This window comes from Bubalus bubalis, chromosome 11 (assembly GCF_019923935.1).
Source record: "Bubalus bubalis isolate 160015118507 breed Murrah chromosome 11, NDDB_SH_1, whole genome shotgun sequence".
Lineage (NCBI taxonomy): Eukaryota > Metazoa > Chordata > Mammalia > Artiodactyla > Bovidae > Bubalus > Bubalus bubalis.
The window spans coordinates 81405375-81429240 of NC_059167.1; the positions used below are offsets into that span (position 1 = coordinate 81405375).

Sequence of the window (23866 nt, forward strand, 5' to 3'; positions counted from 1 at the left end):
TCTCTGGGCCCCATCATCACCAGGCGCCAGGCCCTCCCTCCCGCCCCCCCTTTCTCCTCCCTCCTTCCTTCCCTCCCTTCCTCCCTGTCTCCCTCCCTCCCAGCTCCTGCACCAGGAAACAGCCGGATCCCGGCAGCGGCCTGACCCGTGAGATCCCTAACCTGGCAGGCAGGCGGGGTTGGAGCCCGGCTGAGGGTGGGGGTGAGGGAGGAGCTGGGCCTCTGGGCTGCGCTGAGGGGAGCCGGGAGCAGAGATGGTGTCGGCAGGAAGCCCTTGGCCCTGGGTTTCCCGGGAGGACAGTCATTAAACATGGATTCGGCCACACAGCTGGTAGAGCGTTGGGGGCAGGGGCCTGGTCCCGGGAGCTGCAACCCCAGCCCTTCTCAGCCCAGACCCTGATTCCTAGTCTTCCCCACCTAGCTCTGATCTCCCCTCCCCTTCCCAGGGCTCCAGGCTGGGCAGGAGGATGAAAGGCCCCAGCTGGGGGCTCCTTGCCACCAGTGCTGGGTCCTAAGAGCTGCCATCCAGGCTGGGTGAGTGTCCCCTTCCTTCTCTGTCCCAGGCAATCCTTTGGTTCTCCTCCTTTCCCTTCGGCCCCTGTCTCCTCCCCCATCTTGTGTCTCTGCCAGCATCTTCGCATCTTGCCCCTGGGGAGGCCCCAAGCCCCTTCCTCTAGCCAAAAAGGTGTGTACTGGAGGGGGAGGGGTTGTAGGGGTGTCATAGAGCTGCTGTTGTCTTGTTATGGAAAGAATCTAAAGTATTTTAGATGAAATTTACTTGTTTTATATTGAATTTGGCATATTACGAATTTAAGGGCCAGCCCCTCTGGCCGTGGGGCCCCTCGCCATGGCTTAATTTTCTTGTTCTTACCCCTCCCGGCCCAGAGGTCTCTGAGATTTCCCCTCACCTCCCTGCCTGTCTCATGGGCTGGCCAAACCTGAAATACCTCCTTCTAGGCCTCTGACCCTATATTCATGCCAGTCTTTTATGTTTGACTCCAACAGCCGCCCGGATGGCGACCCCAGCCTCGGCCCCAGACACACGGGCTCTAGTGGCAGACTTTGTGGGCTATAAGCTGAGGCAGAAGGGGTATGTTTGTGGAGCTGGCCCCGGGGAGGGCCCAGCAGCTGACCCGCTACACCAAGCCATGCGGGCAGCTGGAGATGAGTTCGAGACCCGCTTCCGGCGCACCTTCTCCGATCTGGCAGCTCAGCTGCATGTGACCCCGGGCTCGGCCCAGCAACGCTTCACCCAGGTCTCTGATGAACTCTTCCAAGGGGGCCCCAACTGGGGCCGCCTTGTGGCCTTCTTTGTCTTTGGAGCCGCGTTGTGTGCTGAGAGTGTCAACAAGGAGATGGAGCCACTTGTGGGACAAGTGCAGGAGTGGATGGTGGCCTACCTGGAGACGCGGCTGGCTGACTGGATCCACAGCAGTGGGGGCTGGGTAAGAACCTTCTCGATTGCTGCTCTGCACATCCCTCCGAAAAGTTGGTTTCCAGGGGGAAGACGGGGGGCTCTGGCTGGAGCTGGGGGCAGCTGTGCTAGGAATGAGGCATGGGGGCCAAGTCTGCCTTTTTGGGTGGAATCAGGTGCCCTCACTATGGGCATCTCTGAACCCTGCACTCCAGGGCTGCCATGCATTCATCATTCGGTGGGCTCATGATCCAAAGCAGAGGACAGAACACACAGTAGCCAGGTAGTGCCTGCACAGAAATGGCATCCAACCATCACAAATTTTTCACATCTGAGTACATGGCATGGGCAGGGTCAGGGATCAGGGATGGGTGGGCCAGACAAGCCTTGACAAAGGATGCCAGTTCTGAGCAGAATTTTTGGCCAGGGAAATTTTAGATGGGATTCACCTGAGGTAGAGAAGGGCAAATGAGCCAGGTGCTCATGGGGGATCCGAGGGGCTGGGGGTGGGGTGGTGCTTGCAGTGGACGGAACTGGAGCTCTTCCTCTCGTCTTTTCTCCACTCTTCCCCCTCCTGATCTCCCTTTCTCCTTCTTTCTCTCCTGCTTCCCTTCTCTCCCACAGGCGGAGTTCACAGCTCTATACGGGGACGGGGCCCTGGAGGAGGCGCGGCGTCTGCGGGAGGGGAACTGGGCTTCAGTGAGGACAGTGCTGACGGGGGCCGTGGCACTGGGGGCCCTGGTAACCGTAGGGGCCTTTTTTGCTAGCAAGTGAGAAAGTCCAGGGCCAGGTGGGGTGAGGTGTGGCTGGGGGGCAGGAGAGCAGGAGCAGAGTGGAGGAATGCCCTTGGAAGAAGTGGGGAAAAGAATGGGCATGAAACGGGAATTGGAAGGGGAAAGGTGGCGTGTGAGGGAGCTGAGTGTGCCAAGCAGGCTGTTGAAAGAGTGAGCTGGAGACATTGTGGAATGTATTTGGAAAGTCAGGAGATGGAGTCATTCCAGGGCTTGGGGGAGGTGGGAAGGATCATGCCTGTAGGTATAGGCACACGAAACTCTGCCTGGAGCTTGATTTGCTGCCCTGAGGGAGGTGGACTTGCAGAGGGGGTTGGCATCTCCATTCAATGAGTGGGATTTGGGGCAAATACAGAAGGCACATCCCTTTGGAACGGGAGCTCGGGGTTCTCAGGGGCTAGGAAGAAATGCTGTGACTGAGGGCTGCTGAGACATGAGTGTGCATGCTGGGCTGCTTGTCTAATCTGGTGGCGGTGAGATTCCTTGAAGAGAAAACATTCACTCCCTCTAGCAGTGGTGAGAACAAGGGCAGCTCCCTCTCCCCCTTGTCTTGCTGCCTCAAGGCTGAGGGAGAAACACTGTATCCAGTCTGAGGGCTCTGGCCGCTTTTTTGCAGAAAGTTGTCAGCAGGGCTTTGGAGAGAAGAGCAGTTCTATAGCTGACCTTGTTCCTTCATCATCCCCCTTCCTTGTGCATCAACACCCTTGCTGCTGCCTCCTGGGCTCTGACAGAAAGGCAGGGCTGTGGAGCCTGCGGTGGGTGGGGGCTTTGGGAGCTGGAGCTGCCCCTGCCCTCCTCTCCCACTGGGGCACCTTGGTGCCTAAAGGGTTCCCTATATCTCTGGGACCTTCTGTATCCAAACTTAAACTCTAAATTGGGGCTTTTAACTAATTTTCCTTTTGAGTGTGTGGACGTAAATGCAGACCTGGAATACAGTCTGGTCCTGCACTGTGTCTCGGAACGACTGTGGATGCCTTGAGAGGAACATTCCAGCTCTGAACACCATGCGTGTGAGGGTGACGTGTAAACTCTGTGGCTGGCCTGGTCCATGTGGTGGGCAGTGGTGCTGCTTCATTAAAGGCCAGGTGTCTGGGTTCCAGAGTACCTGCCATGACCTAGAAGCATTGATATCTTCTTGGAAGCCACACTGTTTGCATGGGTGTTACTTGTCTGTACCTCAGAGTCTGAGGACGTTAACTTCAGAGCGCACAGTCCTCTAGAACAGATTCAGATGACGGCTTTTTCTTTTGAGAAAGACATGGTTGAGTTCACTCCAGATGCATGTCCTGAGCCAGACCTCACTGCTGCACTTTCCAAGGTGCTAAAATTGCTGCTTTCCAATGCTGACTTCTTCTGACACAGTGCTCTAGAACCCTGCCCTTGATCCTGAGCACTGACCTGCTTAGCTAGACCATGGTTGACTCTTGGAGATTTTCACTGGTCCTAGAATGTGGCGACACAGTTGTACTCACGAAAACGTGGGACCAAAATTGGCCTCAGGTGTTTAGCTCAGACTTTTGCTTTTGAGGAGGGCTGCACTTTTTAATGATATTTATAGGGGAGGTGGTGGACTGCATGGGCCACTTGGTCTGTTGTGAGTATGCTGGTACCAGGCATCAGAGCTGGTCTGTGGCAGGCAGTTTTGGGGTGTGTGTTGGGGGGGTCTCTGACTTGCTCAGGTCAAACTAGGCCATTGGTTTTCCACCTGCTTGGCAGGACCCTGAAGTTTCCTAGGGGTTGCCTCAGGAGTCCTTGGGGGAGATGAAGCTGGGGTGCTGAGCAGGCTAGGCGACTTGCCCTCAAACAGAACAGCTCCCCTGTAGCTGTCTTACATATCGGGGTTCAGGGTAAGATTTTATTTGCATTAAGGGGTTTGCTGCTGAAAAAAGAAGAAAGTTGGAAAACCACTGACTAGACCATCCAAATTGGAGCCTGTGCTCCCCCAGGTTTGGGGCAGACTTCCCCCGCCCCCCTACCACAGAACGTCTAGCCCTTGTAGTTTTCCTGGAGCCTGTAGCAAACAGGGGAGGCAGGGACCATGGTCAGTTACCAAAAAGCCCTGCTTGGAGGCCTTCACACCTGGGTGGAAGGAGAGGCTGTTTTCTGAAAGGGAAAAGGGCGTGGGCTGGATTTCCAGAGGTATAGCTTGGATGGGACCACAGAGGGCAGTTTTGACATGTCCTGCCCTTCTTAGCCTGAGAGGGAATGGAAACCCCAGAGACTCTTCTGTCAGGGAAAACTAGAGACTCTCTTTTAGAGCCATATAGTTCCTTGGGATTAGCTCTTGGCCAAGATGGCTGAGTATGGCTCCCAATTTTTAAATCCATTTCATTTTTTAAAAAATAAGGGAAATAAATCTTATTGCCATTTTTCAGAGATTAACTAGGTGGAGAGGGTGTTTCTTGCTCTCCAGAGCCCAAAGGGACAAATATGGACTTTGCTTAGGCCAAGGAAGGAGCAGAAGTAGGGCAGCTAGGTCCTGCACTTATTAACCCCACTCCCCACTTATCCTGGGGCATACACTATTTTACTTTTTTAAAATCATAAAGCGGCGGGAGAACAGATTTGGTTAGTTTAGAAGAGAAGAAAAGCTCTATAAATATAAATATATATTCCTGTATTTTTATTTAATAATTTATAAATACCAAGTTCATTTGACTTTTATTTTTGTGTAATATGTAATGGTCGTATTAAAAAAATAAATAAAGCCCAGAAGTTTAATGAGAAGGACTGAGCAGGGTTTGTGACTTCTATACTGTATAGCCTTCGGTCAGGACATTTCTTGATCTAATCATTTCATCATGACCTTGTTAAGGCCAAGAATTAGATTAATAGGGATTTGGGAAAATATTGAGATAAAAAATTAAAAAAAAAAAAAGAAGAAATTCCCTGGCAGTCCAGTGGTTAGTACTCCATACTTTCACTGCCTAAGTGCCTGAATTTGATCCCAGGACAGGAAACTCAGATCCTGAAAGCAGGGCCAAAAGAAAATCAGAGTTGTTCCTCCACCCCATCTCGGCCAAATGCCAAAGCCAAGAACTGCATCTGTGCCAACCCAAGCCTTGAGAGGGTGTGTGTATATGGTGCTTTGGGATAGCCACAACAAAACCCAAAACGAAACAAAGAAAACCTATCAAAAATCTTTATGATGGAATCAAGTCCCCAGTTGTGGTTTAGCCCCTGATCAGAAGTGTGTGATGATGAACATTTCTGAATATCCTGCTACCTCTTCAGACTTAAGTCTGGCAAAAATGGAGCCCTTGTTTACTTTCCTGGTCCCCTTAGATATTTGGTTTCAGCCGTTTTAATGTGAACTGCTAAACTGGATGGGATCTATAGAATTGTTTAGCCCATCCCTCTGTACTTCTAGTCTAGGACCATATCAAAGTCATGTCTAACAAGAATACTATCTTAATTTGAAATTACAAGTGGGAGTTTCTAGTCTTTCTATAATCCAATGCAATAACATGGTATTTGGTTTATGTGTTAAATTGCAGTGAGAAATACACTGCTTAGAGGAATGCACTGTTGCATTTCTATTCTATGTTGAAAAATGTACAGGACAAGCCATTAAAATCAGGGAGTGGCTTAGTGAGCATGCCTTTTGGGAAAAGGGAATTAGATGGTCCTAACAGTTCCTATTACCAGGCTATATTAGCTAGTGTATTTATTCCTACTGTGGTTTGATTGGTTTATAATTTGCCTAATTCCAAAAAGCATTTGTAATATTTTACTATAATACAAAAGACAAAACAATAGGAAAATATAGTTTTTTGAAGTAAGGGTAAAGGGAAAATTGAAATATTACAATAAAATGACAGCAAAAGGAAAATTAACACAGAAAAGCATTCTATAAGCAGTATTGCCAAATACTAAAAGTGGGCTATGAATTCAACTCTGAGCTTCTTGGCAGCTAAGGTAAATTGGTGAACAATGAGATTCACATCCCTTTTAGGATTTATAAAACTTTTCAGTTCCTCAAGGTAGCAAAAAGTTTTGTGGCTCTTCTGAGAAGACACTGAGTGCCATTAGTGGACATCACCATCTAAAACGCCTAATAGCAGTACGATGCTGAGTTTTACACTCCCGTTGCCTGCAGAAACACCAGAGGGGGATTCAGTAGGTCCTGAGCTTGTTCTATCAGAATCACCACAGTTTAGCCCAAATATGCTCTGATGCCATAGTTTAAAATAGGGCTCCATTTTAGACTATCTAGATGGACAGATGGATGGTTTATTCTTCACACAGTTCTCTGTGAATGTTATTTCTCCAAATGCCACTTCTGATGAAAATTGGGCAACATTTAGTTATACTTTCTAACAAATGGATGGATTATAGATATTCTGTTTTTAGTTGAGAGCAGATCCTTTGAAAACTTTAAAAGCTGTCTTAAATGTGGTTACAGGTGAGATGTAAATAAAATAACAATATTTTAAAAATCAACCAAAACAGATAATATAATGGAATATGATATAGTTTTTTATTAATCCATTCATTCATTCAGCAAACACTCAAGCATCCTCTGTGTGCCAAAGACAGTTTTAGGCACCGAGCTAGAGAAGTGAACGAACTGGCACAAATTTCTGCCTTCATGTTACTTGTATTCTAGTAATGAAAACATATAAAGCTAAATAACTATCTACCTACATAAATAAATAAATTTCACAGCATTAACTAACATAACATTTCATGTTAGGGGCAAATGCTATGGAGAAAAAATAATTCATTAGGGTAGGATTGGGAAGGTGTATGTATAGGTTTCAATGATAAATAGAGTGATCAGCAAAGTCCTCATTTCTAAGGTAACTTCTGAATAAAGTCATGAAAAATGAAATTGGAAAAATATTTTTATTGACATGGAAGAATATTTCTGTATCTTATTAGGTAAAACAGAAAATAGAGTAGAAAACAATATATACAGTATGATCCCATTTTGCTAAAAAAATATGTATACACACACATACATATATATACCTCTATATCTATTTGTGTATTGAAAGTTTGAGGAAGGGTATATGCCAAAATATCAGTGATTATCTCTGGATAGTGGATTTTATGGGTAATTTTATTTTTTTTGCTATCAGTATTTTTGGAAATTTTGATAAGGAACACATTTCATAAGGTACAGCATATTAAAACAAGGTTTTCAGGGCACAAAGTTTTCTAAAAGTTAACCTAGCAGAATGGAGATTAAGCAGCCCAACAGAGGCTCCTTCTCACTAATGGCAACCCCACTTCCCCTCAAGGTTGGACCTAGGGAGTTAAGGTAGGCCAGGGCAGACTCTGCATTAGAAAATAATTGGAATGGACTCAAAACAGAGGTAAGTAAATGATCAAGGCTCCAAGATTCTGTGTCAACACTGTCCAATAGAAACAGAATGCAAGCCACATAGGTATTTTACATTTTTTAGTAGCCTCATTAAAAAAAGCTAAAAGAAACAGGTAAAACTAATTTTAATAGTATTTTTTACACCCAGTATATAAAGACTACTATAATTTCAATCTGTAATTAATGTTGAACAGTTATTAAGTCATTTTAGTCACTTTTTCATCCTGAGTCCTTGAAATTCAGTGTATTATCTGACAGTTGCAGTACATCTCAATTCAGACCATTTCACATTTTAAGTGCTCAGAGTAACCATGTGTGACTGGTGGCTACCATATTAAACAATGTACCTATAGATTAGAGGGAATTATTGCAGCAGTCAAGGTAAAATTTTCAAAGCAGGAGTTAAAAATAGGGATGAAACTATATTAGGAACCTAAGTATTTATATGTTTAGTGAGAAAACTTTTCCCTTCTGGACAGAACTGGACATGCCCTCATCCATTTTTACGGATTTAATTCTCCTTTTCTCAACTAGACTGACCATTCACTTTCCTTAACGCATTTTTCCTCCTTCTAGGGCACAACATCACTGAGTTATAGTTCTGAAACTCCATGGCCTTCTGTTTACAGGTTATTACTGAAGGAAAGGGGGCTTCTCTAGTAGCTCAGGAGGTAAAGAATCTCCTGCAATCAAACCAGGAGACCCTGGTTTGATCCCTGGGTCAGGAAGATCCCCTGGAGAAGGGAATGGCAACCCACTCCAATATTCTTGCCTAGAGAATTCCATGGACAGACCATGGGGCCGCAAAGAGTAGGACAGGATTGAGCAACTAACACTTTCACTTCCACTGAAGGAAAAGTAAATTTATAATGGGTGAACCTTGTATCATTACATGCCAATTTTTAAAAAATTCATTCACAGAGGATAACATCCCTTTGATGTTCTCTATGCATCAACAAATATAGGATATAAGATTATTACATGTAAAGCAATTATCCTCCAATTAAATATATATTAAAAAGATTATTACAGAAGATCATCCATTCAGTTAGCACCTATTGAGCACAGTGATAGCCAGTGGCAATGCAAAGATAATTAAGAAGGTGCCCCTGCCTTCTACAGTTTACAGCCTAATAGGAAAGTATCTTACAAATCACCATTCAGAAAAAAAAAAATGAAAAAAAAAAAAAAAAATCACCATTCAAATATCTTTAAAAAATGTGTTTGTAAAAGTAAATGTTTATTGAGTAAGTTGGGAAGTTGGAGTGTTTTTTAAATTTTAAATAAAAATAATACTTGATAATTATGGAAAAATCATAGAACATGGGAAATTATAAAGAAGATCAATCATAATCCTACTATCCAGAGAGGATCACTGTTGACATTTTGGTATATTTCTTTTCTGTTGTCTCTGCTTATATTTTGTGATCATACTGTATACATAATTTTGTATACTGCCGTTCTGCTTACCATTATATTGCGAGCATTTTCCTTGTCATTACACGTTTTGAAGACATAATGACTTTATAAAATTACAATATATGCTTGTATAATAATTTTCCTGAAAAATGCCCACTTGGACAATCAAGTTTATATTTTTTTTCACTTTGATGAACATCATTGTTCTCAAATTTTTATCTAGGTTTTAGATTATTTCTTTAGAACAGATTAGAAGAAACACAATTACTGGGTTAAAAATTTCAGTATTTTAAAAATATGTTGCATATTGCCATAGAAAAGATTGTCTTGGTTCTTATTCATTTTTCCCCTCAATGCCCAAGTTGTTTTGTTTTTTTTTTAAACCAGGTATACATAGCTTTAATCACATTTTATATACAATTTTACATTCTACTTTTTGGCCTAACAAAAATTTTTGCAGGTTATCACAGTGTAAACCTTTTTTTAAAAAACCAATGCATAATCTTATGATGTAATTATAGGTTGCCTAAACATTTGTCTATTGTTGGAATTTAGTCTTTTTCCAACTTCAACATCGTACATAATGTTCTCTTTGTATATTAAAACAGACCTTATAGTAATTTTGATCTGAGCTTTTAAATCTGGTTTTGAATTCCCTGCTCACTTCTAATTAGTTCCGTGACTTGGACAAATTACTTCATTCTTTTCTCATCCCTAAAAAATATTATGGTTTTGTGATTCCTTACTTCATAATGTTGTTTTGAGAATCCAATGAGATAACATAACAAGGAGTCTAGGGTGGTGCCTGTTACAAAATCAAGTGCTTAACAAAATTGGATTTAAAGGCATTATTTTAAAAATCCCATTTCCCTTAATTGGCTTTCTTAAACTAGGTACCAATGAACATCCAAGTCTTGACTTGGTTAAAATCAGTAGAACAGATTTTTCTTCCAGCCAACTCAGTTTTTTAGAGCTTGTCTTTGGTGCTAAACTTAGTTCTCCCAGACCAGTGAAGCTGAGATGGTTCATGAAGTATTTTTCGGTGAAATTTTAAGCAACTGTGACCCTGCTCCAAGTTCTTCTGTTCCTGAGGTAAGGATCTGTGTGTGTGTGTGGGAGGGGGGTAAATTGAGGGTGAGGGGAAGAGTGGGGTATACTGTGAAGCTCTGACTTTTTGGTTTGCTAACAGAAATCTCCTCTTATCCAAAACCCCCTACCAAGCTATGCACATCCTTCCAGGTTGTTTCAGTAACTATTTGGTTAGGCTCAGGTGAATCTGGCTTTCAAACTGTAGCTTGGTCTGGCTATAACTATCCCTCTTGCCAACTTAGCACTGCCATTCCTTCCTTTTTAATAAATGTATAGGAGCACCACTAAACTATGGCAACCCTGTCTTGCAGGGCTAGATTTCATTGGTATCTGAGAGTGCAATGGTGTGGTGGAATTCCTCTGGGGTCTGAACCAGGGTCTGAAGTCTCGGAAAGTGTGGTAAATGAAAGGTGACACCCAGCTCCCGTCAATGTATCTTCTGGTCAACAAACATTTATCTGGACACTTACTATGTGCTAGGCATATTGCCCTAAGGTGGAGATGCAAATATAATTAGAGACCAGCCTTTCATCTCCAAGCTCTCACAAGCACTAGCTAGGAAAGGCTGCACAAAATGATTAACTGTTCAGAGGAGGTAGGCCCGCTTATGATGATAGAGGAGGGGAGGCTAGTGAAAGGCTTCGCAGGGGAGGTGATGATGAGGCTTGCTCTGGTTGAAGAGGGACTGCATATGCAGAGGCACAGACCTGGGTACAGATACACCCACTGGAATGAGAAGCGTGGAAATAACATTCACGAAGTAGCCTGTTCTGGAGTTGTCTAAGATCTAGCTAAGGAGTTTTGAGATTTTATCTGGTGTGAACTGGGGTCGTGACCCATTGGAAGCTGATCCATTAAGGGGCTGTAAATAAGAGAACAGGCTGAAACTGGGGCATGAACAGAATGCTTGGAAAGTATGCCTGTGCAGAAAGACAGCACATAGAGGACTCATGACTGGTACTGGAGTGAGGATTACTCCCTGCTTTCTGGTTTGGGGAGACCTGACGGATGGTGGATAGATAGTGGTGCCAATAACCTAGGTAGGAAAGGTAAACTCCGTTCTGGACAGCGCCGTTCAGAACCCTCTGCTGCAACAGCCCATCTACTGGTGCATTCCTGATAAAAGACCGGTTTCCAGAAATCGCCGCAGTTTCCGGCCTCTACCTTCCAAGAGCTCACTAGCTGGCAACCAGCAGCATCAAGATGGCGACCTCCTAAAGACTAGTCATGTGACCTCGGGTTTCCCTCGATGGGAGCCCAGCAGTCCGTTTGGGGGCAAGGTTCACCTGTCGCGAAATAGGTGTCAGCTCTTCGAATCTCGCGAGCCAATTGGCATCTGAGACTGGGCCACTTCGGCGAGGCGATCGGAAGACTGTTCCTTTCCCGTCGCCTTGCCAGCGGCCAATCACCGAGCGTTATACTTCGCAGATCCGCCCTTAGGCGGGGGAGAAGCAGTAACGTCGTCACAGCTTGGCGTTATTGTTACCTAAGGACTTGAGAGGAGGTGGGACGTGTGTTGATTGACAGACCGACTTCCCCTACCGGGATTTGAGAATTTGGCGCAATTCCCCGCCTTAGGGGTGGGGTCTTATTTGATTGCCAAGTAATATCCCCCAATGGAGCCCTAGCTCGTGGTGACGGGCAGGCTGCTTGACTAATGAATCCTCGGCGAAGCCGGCGCAGCTCTCCAATCGCTGGGCGGCGGGCCCCAGTCTGAGCGGCGATGGCGGCGGCGGCGGCGGCGGCAGCAGCAGCGGGGGCTGCGGGCGGTCGGGGCTCCGGGCCGGGGCGGCGGCGCCATCTTGTGCCCGGGGCCGGTGGGGAGGCCGGGGAGGGGGCCCCGGGGGGCGCAGGGGACTACGGGAACGGCTTGGAGTCTGAGGAACTGGAGCCTGAGGAGCTGCTGCTGGAGCCCGAGCCGGAGCCCGAGCCCGAAGAGGAGCCGCCCCGGCCCCGCGCCCCCCCGGGAGCTCCGGGCCCTGGGCCTGGCTCGGGAGCCCCCGGCAACCAGGAGGAGGAGGAGGAGTCGGGACTGGTCGAGGGTGACCCGGGGGACGGCGCCATTGAGGACCCGGTGAGGGAAAGAGGGCTAGCGAGGAGGCCGGCGACCGGCCGGGTCACGGGAGGCACAGAGCTCGGGCGAGCGAGAGGCGGGAGGGGGGTGGGGGTGGGCGGGGAATAACGTGGCTGGGGCCGGGCCGGGGACGCAGCCTCGACCGCCAGAAGGGGCCCAGCCGGGTTGACTTCGGCGTCATGGGTGCCTAGTGTTGTACTAGAAAAGGTAGCTTTCTTTTCTTTTCTTCACGACCCTCGCGTGGAGCGAAGGAAATGGCCGAGCATGGCTGGGGCCGCGCGCGGATCGAGAGCAGGGCAGAGCCCCTGCGTTGGTTCCTCTTAAGCTCTTCTCCATACCCTCCCCACTCATTGTAGGAGCTGGAAGCGATCAAAGCTCGAGTTAGGGAGATGGAGGAAGAAGCTGAGAAGCTAAAGGAGCTACAGAACGAGGTAGAGAAGCAGATGAATATGAGTCCACCTCCGGGCAATGGTGAGTAACCGGCGGTTGCACGCGGAGCCCAGGTCCTCGGATGGGAAGGGTTATGAGAGTACGGTTTATATGGAATTAGATACTCGGAACCTTGGAGCTTCTTGTCTGAGCAATTACTGGGCAGTTGCCGTGGTCATAGTCCATTGTGCGTTTCTCTGACCTTTGTGAAACAAGGCCTATGTTTTCGTGATGGTAGTCTTGTGCTTCCCTTTGTCCTTGTTACAAATGTGTTGCTCTTTGTTCTTAGTCTTCCTCTACTCTTTGTGGAGGTTGCCAGCTGGTGTTTGACCTTCAAGTCTAATAGTTCTTCGTTCAGTCGGAGACCCTTTAGTTAGGAGTTCTAAGAGAAAATGTCCAGCTGCAGGGGGCTTCTCCTCTAATCTCGAAATGTCCAGTCTCAGCCCACCTAATTTTGTTCATTTTTCAAATCATTTCAACCAAGGGTACAATAGGGACTTGATTTGGGAGCAGGAGGGGATTCATGTACTGTTTTCTTTGAATTTAAGAATGTATTCATCTGTTCCATAACTTGTCAAATATTTAATAAGCACCTACTATGTGCTAGACTTTTCTAGGTAATGGGTACAGCAGGGAACTGAACAGACCAAAATCTTTACCTTTGCTAATGGTGGTGATGGCGGTGGTGGTGGTGCATATATTGCCCAAGTAGAAAACAAGGGTTATTTTCTGATTATTTTTTCTTCAAAGCTGGCCCAGTGATCATGTCCATTGAGGAGAAGATGGAGGCTGATGCCCGTTCCATCTATGTTGGCAATGTATGTATGAGGCCCTTGATTGGGGTTGGGGGAGCTCTTAGTTTGGGAGATTATTTAATAGGAGTCTTGATGGAAACTTTCCAGGATAGGTGGTGGATTTAAGGAGTGGAGGGAAGGTTAGAATGAGGTGAAAGTTAATGGTGATGAGCAGAAGCTGTGGGGTTGGAAGGAGAAGAGTTCCTTAGAGAACTAGATTTGATGTGCTTTGGTGTATATGGGGGGCTTCCCAGGTGGCACTAGTGATAAAGAGTCCTGCTGCCTCAAAAGATGTGGGTTCTATCCCTGGGTTGGGAAAATCCCCTTGAGAAGGAAATGTCAACCCACTCCAGGATTCTTGGCTGGAGATTCTCAGGGACAGAGGAGTCTGGCTTGCTACAGTCCATGGGGTCGCAAAGATGGCTCAGCCCAAAGGCTTGGCAGGGTATCTGTTGAGATGGGAGTTTGCCTATTGCCTGTGAAATGTACCCCCAACAGGTGGACTATGGTGCAACAGCAGAAGAGCTAGAAGCACACTTTCATGGCTGTGGTTCAGTCAACCGCGTTACTATACTCTGTGACAAATTTAGTGGCCATCCTAAAGGGTAAGTGTGGGGAAATTGAGGTCATTTTAATCCCAGTTAAAAAGTAGGTAAATCATGCTTTATATTGAGCAGTAAGTTAACTGTACGTTAAAGTAAGTAGTCTTCATCTTTTTAAGATACGGCGTTAATGTTATGTATCAGGGATTATACTTAAAATTGCTTTCAGAGGCCCAAGAGGTAACAAAGATGAGGGCTGGGTGTGGGTGGGGGTCATGAACTAGAATGGAGGGGCGGCTTCTGCTTGGCTTTAGCTTGTTCTGCCCTTTGGACATCCAGGGCCCTCTGTATCCTATTTTATAATTTTCCAGGAGTAGGTGCAAATTTTGATTAAAGAATTCCATTAAGAATTGTTTTGGACAAGTAGTTAAAAATATGAACACATTGTGCTCAAAGCATGCCTGCAAACTGGATTTTATCTGTGAGCTACTGTTTTTGACCTCAGATAAAGTGACAGTTACTCTTTTCAGGTTTGCGTATATAGAGTTCTCAGACAAAGAGTCAGTGAGGACTTCCCTGGCCTTAGATGAATCCTTATTTAGAGGAAGACAGATCAAGGTAAGCCCCATCCCATCGTTCTGGTTGTCAGTAAACGCCCTGGGTTTACTCTAAGGCTTTCTGTCGCGCTTGTCACTCTCAGGTGATCCCTAAACGAACCAACAGACCAGGCATCAGCACAACAGACCGAGGCTTCCCACGAGCCCGATACCGTGCCCGAACCACCAACTACAACAGTTCCCGCTCTCGATTCTACAGTGGTTTTAACAGCAGGCCCCGGGGTCGCGTCTACAGGTCAGGATAGATGGGCTGCTCCTCTCCCCCGCCTCCCATGAACCCTTCCTTTTCTCCTCACCTGAGGAACCTCCCTCCTTTACCCTCCCCCTTGGTTCCAGGGACTTGGTCTCCTGCCTGTGCAGGGTGAGGAAGGTAGTTGCAGGCCAGGCGGCCAGTCTCATCTTTTTTCTGGAGCCGGAATTGGTGATAAGGGCTGGATCTCTCCACCCTGTTCTGAGAGATGCTGCTTCTCCCAGCCTTTTTTTTTTTTTTTCCATGAAAGTTGATGGCAGTGAAAATGTTTACACAGGAGGCCCGGGAAGAACAGGGCCTCAGAGCAGTGAAAGTGCTGCTTGGACCTTTGCTTCCTTTCCCAGAGATAGGGAAGGGTTGAAGAAAGCCAGAGGCTAGTTGATCCTCCTGGAACGCGGTGTGGGAGGATCAGGATAGTTACACTCTAATAACTAGCCAGGCTTTTGCAAGGTTAACCCGCATGCTGGGCCTGGTGTGGCATCCATGTTGTTACTGCACTTCCATCTTTGTACATTTAAATAGAGGGATTAGGCGGATAGATCTTGGCTTTTCGCAAGATTTGCCTCTCTGCTCCCTGGAGGAATTAGGGAAGATCTGTTGGTGAGAGCCTTGCATTTAAGAGCTGTGGAGAACTGAAAACTGGATAAACAAGGAGTCCTTTTTCTTGCCCCTGTGTCTCAGATTATTTTTTTATTGCCACTGTTTGGCGAAGTAATAACAGTTAATTTCCCCTCCCACTTGCCAGGTGTGTCACTGTTTCTGGGATTGTGGGGATCAGTTTTAGGACTTGGCAACTTCTTTCCCCTCTTCCCTTCACAGAAACTGGGGCGAGGGCCCACGGGGGAGGGGCTTGTGCTGAACTCTTTAGTGATCATGTTAACACCTAACTCTCCTTCTTTCTTCCAGGGGCCGGGCTAGAGCGACATCATGGTATTCCCCTTACTAAAAAAAAGTGTGTATTAGGAGGAGAGAGAGGAAAAAAAGAGGAAAGAAGGAAAAAAAAAAAGAATTAAAAAAAAAAAAAAGAAAAACAGAAGATGACCTTGATGGAAAAAAAAAAAATATTTTTTAAAAAAAAGATATACTGTGGAAGGGGGGATAATCCCATAACTAACTGCTGAGGAGGGACCGGCTTTGGGGAGTAGGGGAAGGCCCAGGGAGTGGGGCAGGGGGCTGCTCATTCACTCTGGGGATTCGCCATGGACACGTCTCAATCGCGCAAGCTGCTCCCCTGTTTCCCTGTTTCCCTTTGCCCCCTTGGGGGCTGCTCAAGGGTAGGTGGGCATGGGTGGTAGGAGGGGTTTTTTTACCCAGGGCTCTGGAAGGACACCAAACTGTTCTGCTTGTTACCTTCCCTCCATCTTCCTCACTTTCACAGTCCCCTCCTGCCTGCTCCTGTCCTGCCAGGTCTACCACCCACCCTGCCCCTCTTTTCTGGCTCCCTGCCCCTCCAGATTGCCTGGTGATCTATTTTGTTTCCTTTTGTGTTTCTTTTTCTGTTTTGAGTGTCTTTCTTTGCAGGTTTCTGTAGCCGGAAGATCTCCGTTCCGCTCCCAGCGGCTCCAGTGTAAATTCCCCTTCCCCTTGGGGAATGCACTACCTTGTTTTGGGGGGTTTTGGGGTGTTTTTTGTTTTTCAGTTTTTGTTTTGTTTTGTTTTTCTTTGCCTTTTTTTTCCCTTTTATTTGGAGGGTATGGGAGGAAGTGGGAACAGGGAGGTGGGAGGTGGATTTTGTTTATTTTTTTAGCTCATTTCCAGGGGGTGGGAGTTTTTTTTTTAATATGTGTCATGAATAAAGTTGTTTTTGAAAATAAAAAATGTTTGGCCTTTTGGGTGTATGGATTATTTATCTACCTGTCCTTTCTTAAATCCCAGATGGCTGTTAATTCTAATTTCTGGAAAAGCTGGTGGTGTGGAGGGGAAATTGCGACCTAAATTAAGGAGCAGGAGTTAAAATTACAACTAGCAGGAACATTATGTGTTTAGTTTGAGTTTTCTGAAAATCATGCAGTCTTGTTTGGCATTTGAGAGGTGAATTAACTGAGCCTGGGAATATAAAAGAATGACTGGTAACATTTATGTACAGATGAATTACCCATACCAGCATTAGATTCTTACATTGGTGTCTGGGTAGCCTTTCTTGGTTTCTCCACTCCAGGGTACCCTCAAAAAATGAAAAGTAATGTTTAATGATAACTGCAATGCTTACATTGTCTTCTCTAGCAAATTGTGGCCACTTGATATGTTCAGCTAACTTATTTTGGGTGGTTCCATTAGGACAACTAGTCATTGACTATCCTTTAGTTTAGCTGCTTGGTCATATTAATAACCTGATTTCTCCATTTTATATTCTAAGTAAAAGTCCTTGGGTACTGCATCACACGCCCTTCCCTTTGTAGGCTGCATTACTTACAGGGTTTCTAAATTTTTAAACCTCTGTTTTATTGAACCATTCACTTATGTTCCTAGGATATTTTGTTCATGATTGATGTAGATGCTCTTTTTTTATAATCTTAGGTTAAAGAAACAGCTTTCCATATTCATGGAGCCTTCGTCTGCCTCTGAAATGGCTTGAAATTTCAGGTCAGTATTGACCATCCAGTAATTGAGCATTTGATCATTTGTACTACCTGCTCTTATGTCCTTTGTTAGATATTTGGGAGTCTTCTCTATCTAGATTGAAGTAGAACAGTGTCTTCTAAGCTGAGTATGGAAATTTCAGAGGCTGATTAGCAAGAGACTGGATAAGTAACTTAGGAAAATGTGCAACATCCTAATGCTTGATGTTCCTAATGCTGGGGAGGTATTGTCTATCCACCAGGGGGCAGTAAGTCGATATATAAACTCTGTAAACTTGTTTGATCTTGGGAGGGTGAGTTGCTTTTTTGAACCTTAGTGAAGTTGCTCAGTCGTGTCCAACTCTTTGCAACCCCGTGGACTTTAGTTTTTACAATTCTCTGTGTTCAGTCAAGTTCTCAATATCGTATATGTCTTCTGCTTTAACTGTTTGAACAACTTTTACCTTCATTGTAAGGTAAAGATACTTCTCCAGGGGATCTTCTCCATGGGAAGATCCCCTGGAGAAGGAAATGGCAACCCACTCCAGTACTCTTGCCTAGAAAATTCCCTGGATGGAGGAGCCTGGAGGGCTACAGTCCATGGAGTCACAAAGAGTGGGACACGACTGAGCAACTTCACTTTCACTTACCTTCATTGTAGTGGTATGGCAGATTGGTGGCTCCAATTCATGTTTCCGGAAAGGCCCATATGCTGTGAGGTGTGGAACTAAGGCTTCTCCCAATTTGATCCTGATTGATTTTTCCTGCCACATCCTGCTGCACATCTGATACGCTGTGCACTCCTGTTGAGTTTTTACTTCATTTTCATGTATTGCTCATTGCTGTTTAGCCTGCTATGCATATCTGTCCAAATCCTAAGATAGAAGCCAAGGTGTATAAGCCAAATACCACAGCCAGGAAACTAACTTGATTTCCTGGGCAGAAAGAATCACGTCTGCACTCAGGGCAAATTGCTCCTCTCTTTGGAACTTAATGGTTTCATAATTTAAATGATTCCGTCCCTGTTACCCCACTAGACTAAAAATTCAAGGGCATGGATTGTGCCTTTGTATAGCCTCACAGCACCTGCCACTTAGGTGGTCAGAAAGTGTTAATTCACCTTGGATGGTCCCTTTATCCTGGACCTGCTGATCCTATCCTTACAAGAATTAAATTTCCTGGTCTACCTGGTTTCTTCATTATTCATGTGTCATCCTCAGTGATTTTAGAGGAAGTAGCTTGCGAAGCAAGTTGCTTTCCTTGAAAAAGATTGGTTGGTTTTCTGTCAATCATTCCTAGTAAACTCTCTTAACCAAGGGGCAGGAAAAAGTCCAATCTCATTTGGATTCTGTAGGCAGGAAGTGTCCTTGAGGAGAGAAGGGAAGCCGGTCTAAGATGTCTCTGGAATGAGTCTGAATCAGAGGCAATGTGTGATACAAAATGAATGAGGAGAGCCCAGTGCTTTCTCAGAATTTGCCCGAGTTGTCACCAGCAATAGAAAAAAGCAGTGGCTGGGTTTTTTCCCATAATGCCATAGCTTTCCTCGGTTTTATATGGTTAGATGAGTAACCTTTCTCAGATTATCTAGTTTTAAAATGTTGACCCAGCTAATGCCTTTTACTCCTCCTTTATGCCTATGGTAATCATTCACTCAGCAGACATTTGACTATTTAACCAAGTAATGGGCACTGTTCTAGGTGCTCAAATTTGTCACAGTAAAAGGAGATACTAAAGGACACTAAAGGAACTTGAGGGACTTGCCTGGTGGTCTAAGTGTCTAAGACTCCACATTCCCAGTGCAGGGGGCCTGGATTTGATACCTGATCAGGAAACTGGATCCCTCATGCTAAAACTAAAGATCCTGAGTGCTGCAACTAGGACCTGACATAACCAAATAAATAAAAATTCTTAAAAAGATGTAAAAAAAAAAATTTTTTTTTTTAAAGTAAAGGAGATTGTGTTATTTGCTGAAGAAAGCTTGCAATATTTCTTTTTTTTTTTTAATTTTATTTTATTTTTAAACTTTACATAATTGTATTAGTTTTGCCAAATACCAAAATGAATCCGCCACAGGTATACATGTGTTCCCCATCCTGAACCCTCCTCCCTCCTCCCTCCCCATACCATCCCTCTGGGTCGTCCCAGTGCACCAGCCCCAAGCATCCAGTATCGTGCATCGAACCTGGACTGGCAACTTGTTTCATACATGATATTTTACATGTTTCAATGCCATTCTCCCAAATCTTCCCACCCTCTCCCTCTCTCACAGAGTCCATAAGACTGTTCTATACATCAGTCTCTTTTGCTGTCTCGTACACAGGGTTATTGTTACCATCTTTCTAAATTCCATATATATGCGTTAGTATACTGTATTGGTGTTTCTCTTTCTGGCTTACTTCACTCTGTATAATAGGCTCCAGTTTCATCCACCTCATTAGAACTGATTCAAATGTATTCTTTTTAATGGCTGAGTAATACTCCATTGTGTATATGTACCATAGCTTTCTTATCCATTCATCTGCTGATGCACATCTAGGTTGCTTCCATGTCCTGGCTATTATAAACAGTGCTGCGATGAACATTGGGGTACACGTGTCTCTTTCCCTTCTGGTTTCCTCAGTGTGTATGCCCAGCAGTGGGATTGCTGGATCATAAGGCAGTTCTATTTCCAGTTCTTTAAGGAATCTCCACACTGTTCTCCATAGTGGCTGTACTAGTTTGCATTCCCACCAACAGTGCAAGAGGGTTCCCTTTTCTCCACACCCTCTCCAGCATTTATTGCTTGTAGACTTTTGGATCGCAGCCATTCTGACTGGTGTGAAATGGTACCTCATAGTGGTTTTGATTTGCATTTCTCTGATAATGAGTGATGTTGAGCATCTTTTCATGTGTTTGTTAGCCATCTGTATGTCTTCTTTGGAGAAATGTCTATTTAGTTCTTTGGCCCATTTTTTGATTGGGTCATTAGCTTGCAATATTTCTGACTTTTGACTTTCATCTCACCAGAAGGCTCTATGGATTTATTTGTTTTTTTTGAGATATAATTCTTACACCATAAAATTTGCCTTTGAAGTGTACTTAAATTTCAGCAATATTTAGTAGATGTATTTATAGTAAGCATATTATTTATACATATATATGTACATACATATAGAGTAATCATCACCATTACCTAATGTTGCATTACCTAATTAGGGCATTTTCATCACAGCAAACAGAAACCCTATACCTATTAGCAAGCATTCCCAATTTTTCCCTCCTCTGAGTCTCAAGCAACCACTAATATACTTTATCTACAGATATGACTTTTCTGGATATTTCGTATAAATGGGCTCATATAATACATGGCCATTTCCGCCTGGCTGCTTTTATTTAGCATAATGTTTTCAAGATTCATCCATGTAGTGTTTACCAATACTTCGTTCCTCTTTATGGCTGAATATTTCATTATACAGTTGATCATGAACTGCATGGGCTCACTTAAATGTGGGTTTTTTCAGTAAATACGTACTAGAGTAGTACATGGTTGATAGTTGGTTGAACCCATGGATGCAGAGCTATGATATGGAGGGTAGGCTGTAAGAATTTTGCAAATTTTGAACCACATGGAGGGTCGACATTCCTAAACCCCCAAGTTCAAGGATCAGCTATGTAGATAAACCACATTTTGTTTATCCGTTCATCAGTTGGTGGATATTTGGGATAGTCCCACTTTTTGACCATTAAGAATGTGTGCTCCAAACATCTGTGTATAAGTTTTTGTGTGACCATATGTTTTCATTTGTCTTGGGTATATCTTTTCATGTACTTACTGACCTTTTGTATATCTTCTATGAAGAAATGTCTAGTAAGAATCTTTGCCTACCTTTTAATTGGGTTATTTGTCTTTATTGTTGAATTGTAAGAGTTCTTGATATAGTCTGAATACTAGACGTTTATCAGATAAATGATTTACAAGTACATTTTCTCCTATTTTGTGGGTGGTCTTTTTCACTACCTTGATAGTGTCCTTTGAAGCACAAAAGTTGCTAAGATTTATGCTTATGTTTTTTTCCTAAGGGTTTTATAGTTCTGGCTCTCATATAAAGCCTTTGATCCATTTGAATTAATTTTGTGTGTGGTATGAGTAGAGGGCCAACTTCATTCTTTTGCATGCAAATGATGGATTTATTCAGCACCATTCGTTTAAAAGGCTATTCTGGACTTCCGTGGTGGTCTAGTGGTTAAGAATCCGCCTGCCAATGCAGGGGGACACTGATTTGATCCCTGGTCTGGGAAGATCCCATAGCCATGAGGCATCTAAGCCCCTGCACCACAACTGCTGAGCCCACGTGCTGCAACTGCTGAAGCCCACACGCCTAGAGCCCTTGCTCTGCCCCGGCACCGCTACGAGAGTAGCCCCAGTCGTCACAACTAGAGAAAGCCTGAGTGCAGCAACGAAGACCCAGTGCAGCCAAAAAAAATAAACATAATTTTTTTAAAGGCTATTCTTTCCCCGTTGAATGGTGTTAACACCCTTGTTGAGAATCAGTTGACTGTAAGTGTGCAGGCTTATTTCTGGAGCCTCCGTTTTGTCCCACATATCTATATGTCTGTGCCAGTAGCACACTGTTTTCGTTACTGGAGTTTTGTTGTTTTTTTTTAACTTTTGGCTGTACTGAGTCTTTGTTGCTGCGAGGGCTTTTCTCTAGTTGCAGTGGATGGAGGCCACGCTTCGTTGCTGTGCATGGGCTTCTCATTTCCATGAGTGGCTTCTCTCATGGCACATGGGCTGAGTAGTTGGGGTTTTCGGCCTCTAGAGCACAGGCTCAGTAGCTGTGGCACAGGGGGCTCCACAGCTTGTGGGATCTACACCGTGTATCCTACCTTGCCAGGTAGATTTTTTACCACTGAGCCACCAGGGAAGCCCCTTGTAATAAGTTTTGAAAGTGAAAAGTATGAATTCTCCAGTTTTGCTCTTTTTCAAGGTTGTTTTAGCAGTTCTGGGTTATTTACATTTCCATGTGGATTTTAGAATCAGCTGGTCAGTTTCTGCAAAAGTGATAGCTAAGAGTTTAACAGGGATTGCAACTGATTGTTCCTGATTATCCACTACTGTCTGGTGCTGCCTCAGATCTGGGGAGCATGGTCCTGGCCCGCAAGAGCTCAGAACACTGGGGGATAATTACTGTCCTGTACAGAACATGCAGAGAAATGCATTTCTGTAGAATCTATAAATCAATTTGTAGAAGGTTACATCTCAACAATATGAAGTCTTCCAATCTATCACAGTGTACAAGTCTTGCACTTCTTTTATTAAATTTATTCCTGAGTATTTGGGGTTTAGCTATTTTAAATGGAATTCTTTTCTTAATTTCATTTTCAGACAGTTCATTGCAGTTATTATAAAAATACAATTAAAAAAATAAAAATAGAACTGATCTTGGGAATTCCTTGGTGGTCCAGTGGTTAGAACTTCGAGCGTTCACTGCCGGGGGCCCAGGTTCAATCCTGGTTGGGGAACTAAGACCCTATAAACTGCATGGTGTGGCCAAAAAAAAAACCAACCCCACAAAACCCAAAATACCCCAATTCATTTTATATATTGATCTTGTGTCCTTCAAGTTCAATCTCAAGTTTTGTAACCTTGCTGAACTTGTTTATTTAGTTCTTAAAGGTTTTTGGTTGTTTTCTTTTTTGGTGTGGATTCTTTAGGATTCTCTATATACAAGATCATGACACCTGCAAATATAGTTTTACATCATCTTTTCCTTCGGTGCTTTGTACAGGCATATCTCATTTTATTGGGTTTTGCTTTATTGCACTTTGAAGATAATTACTTTTTTTTTTAATGAAGGTTTGTGGCAACCCTGCCTTAAATGAGACTGTTGGCACCAGTTTCAGACAGCATTTGCTTAATTCATGTCTCTGTGTAACATTTTGGTAATTCTGGCAGTTCTCACAATATTTCACTCCCTCCACCAATGGAAAGATTACAACTCACTAAAGCCTCAGGTGATGGTTAGCATTTTGTAGCAATGAAGTATTTTTTAATTAAGGTATGTATATTGTCTTTTATAGATAGAATGCTATTGCACGCTTCATGGACTACACTACAGTGTAAACATAACTTTTATATGCACTGGGAAACCAAACAATTTGAGTAACTTGGTTTATTGCAGTGGTCTGGAACTGAGCCCACAGTATCTTCCAGATATGCTTGTATTTCATTTTCTTGCCTCATTTCTCCCGCTAGAACCTCCAGGACAATGTTGAATAGAAGTGGTGAGAGCAGACATCCTTGTCTTGTTCCTAATCTCGGGGGAAAAGCTTTCAGACTCTCACTGATGAATACAGTGTTCAGTTCAGTTCAGTCGCTCAGTCGTGTCTGACTCTTTGCGACCCCATGAATCGCAACACGCCAGGCCTCCCTGTCTGTCACCAACTCCCGGAGTTCACTCAGACTCACGACCATCGAGTCAGTGATGCCATCCAGCCATCTCATCCTTTGTCATCCCCTTCTCCTCCTGCCCCCAAACCCTCCCAGCATCAGAGTCTTTTCCAGTGAGTCAACTCTTTGCA

General features: G+C 44.5%; 2 protein-coding genes across 6 annotated transcripts; both read left to right on the forward strand.

Annotated features, from left to right (window-relative positions):
* Positions 1-23: 23 nt before the first annotated feature.
* Positions 24-11708, forward strand: LOC102400379 (bcl-2-like protein 2). 4 transcript variants are annotated; one of them, XM_025296096.2, is made up of 4 exons: positions 24-147; positions 446-533; positions 1005-1444; positions 9949-11676. In XM_025296096.2, the coding sequence occupies exons 3-4, from the start codon at positions 1013-1015 to the stop codon at positions 10120-10122; spliced, it is 606 nt and encodes a 201-aa protein (XP_025151881.1). In that variant the 5' UTR covers positions 24-147; positions 446-533; positions 1005-1012; the 3' UTR covers positions 10123-11676. The 4 variants fall into 4 exon arrangements, with proteins under 4 accessions (XP_025151881.1, XP_006066525.1, XP_025151883.1 ...); XM_006066463.4 differs by lacking the exon at positions 9949-11676 and adding an exon at positions 2038-6323 and having other exon boundaries at positions 26-147; XM_025296098.2 differs by having other exon boundaries at positions 96-168; positions 9949-11708.
* A 41-nt stretch (positions 11709-11749) lies between these two features.
* On the forward strand, positions 11750-16565 carry PABPN1 (poly(A) binding protein nuclear 1). 2 transcript variants are annotated; one of them, XM_025296091.3, is made up of 7 exons: positions 11750-12115; positions 12472-12586; positions 13295-13362; positions 13837-13943; positions 14411-14498; positions 14581-14732; positions 15654-16565. In XM_025296091.3, the coding sequence occupies exons 1-7, from the start codon at positions 11765-11767 to the stop codon at positions 15691-15693; spliced, it is 921 nt and encodes a 306-aa protein (XP_025151876.1). In that variant the 5' UTR covers positions 11750-11764; the 3' UTR covers positions 15694-16565. The 2 variants fall into 2 exon arrangements, with proteins under 2 accessions (XP_025151876.1, XP_025151877.1); XM_025296092.3 differs by lacking the exon at positions 11750-12115 and adding an exon at positions 12203-12322.
* The last annotated feature ends 7301 nt before the right edge of the window (positions 16566-23866 follow it).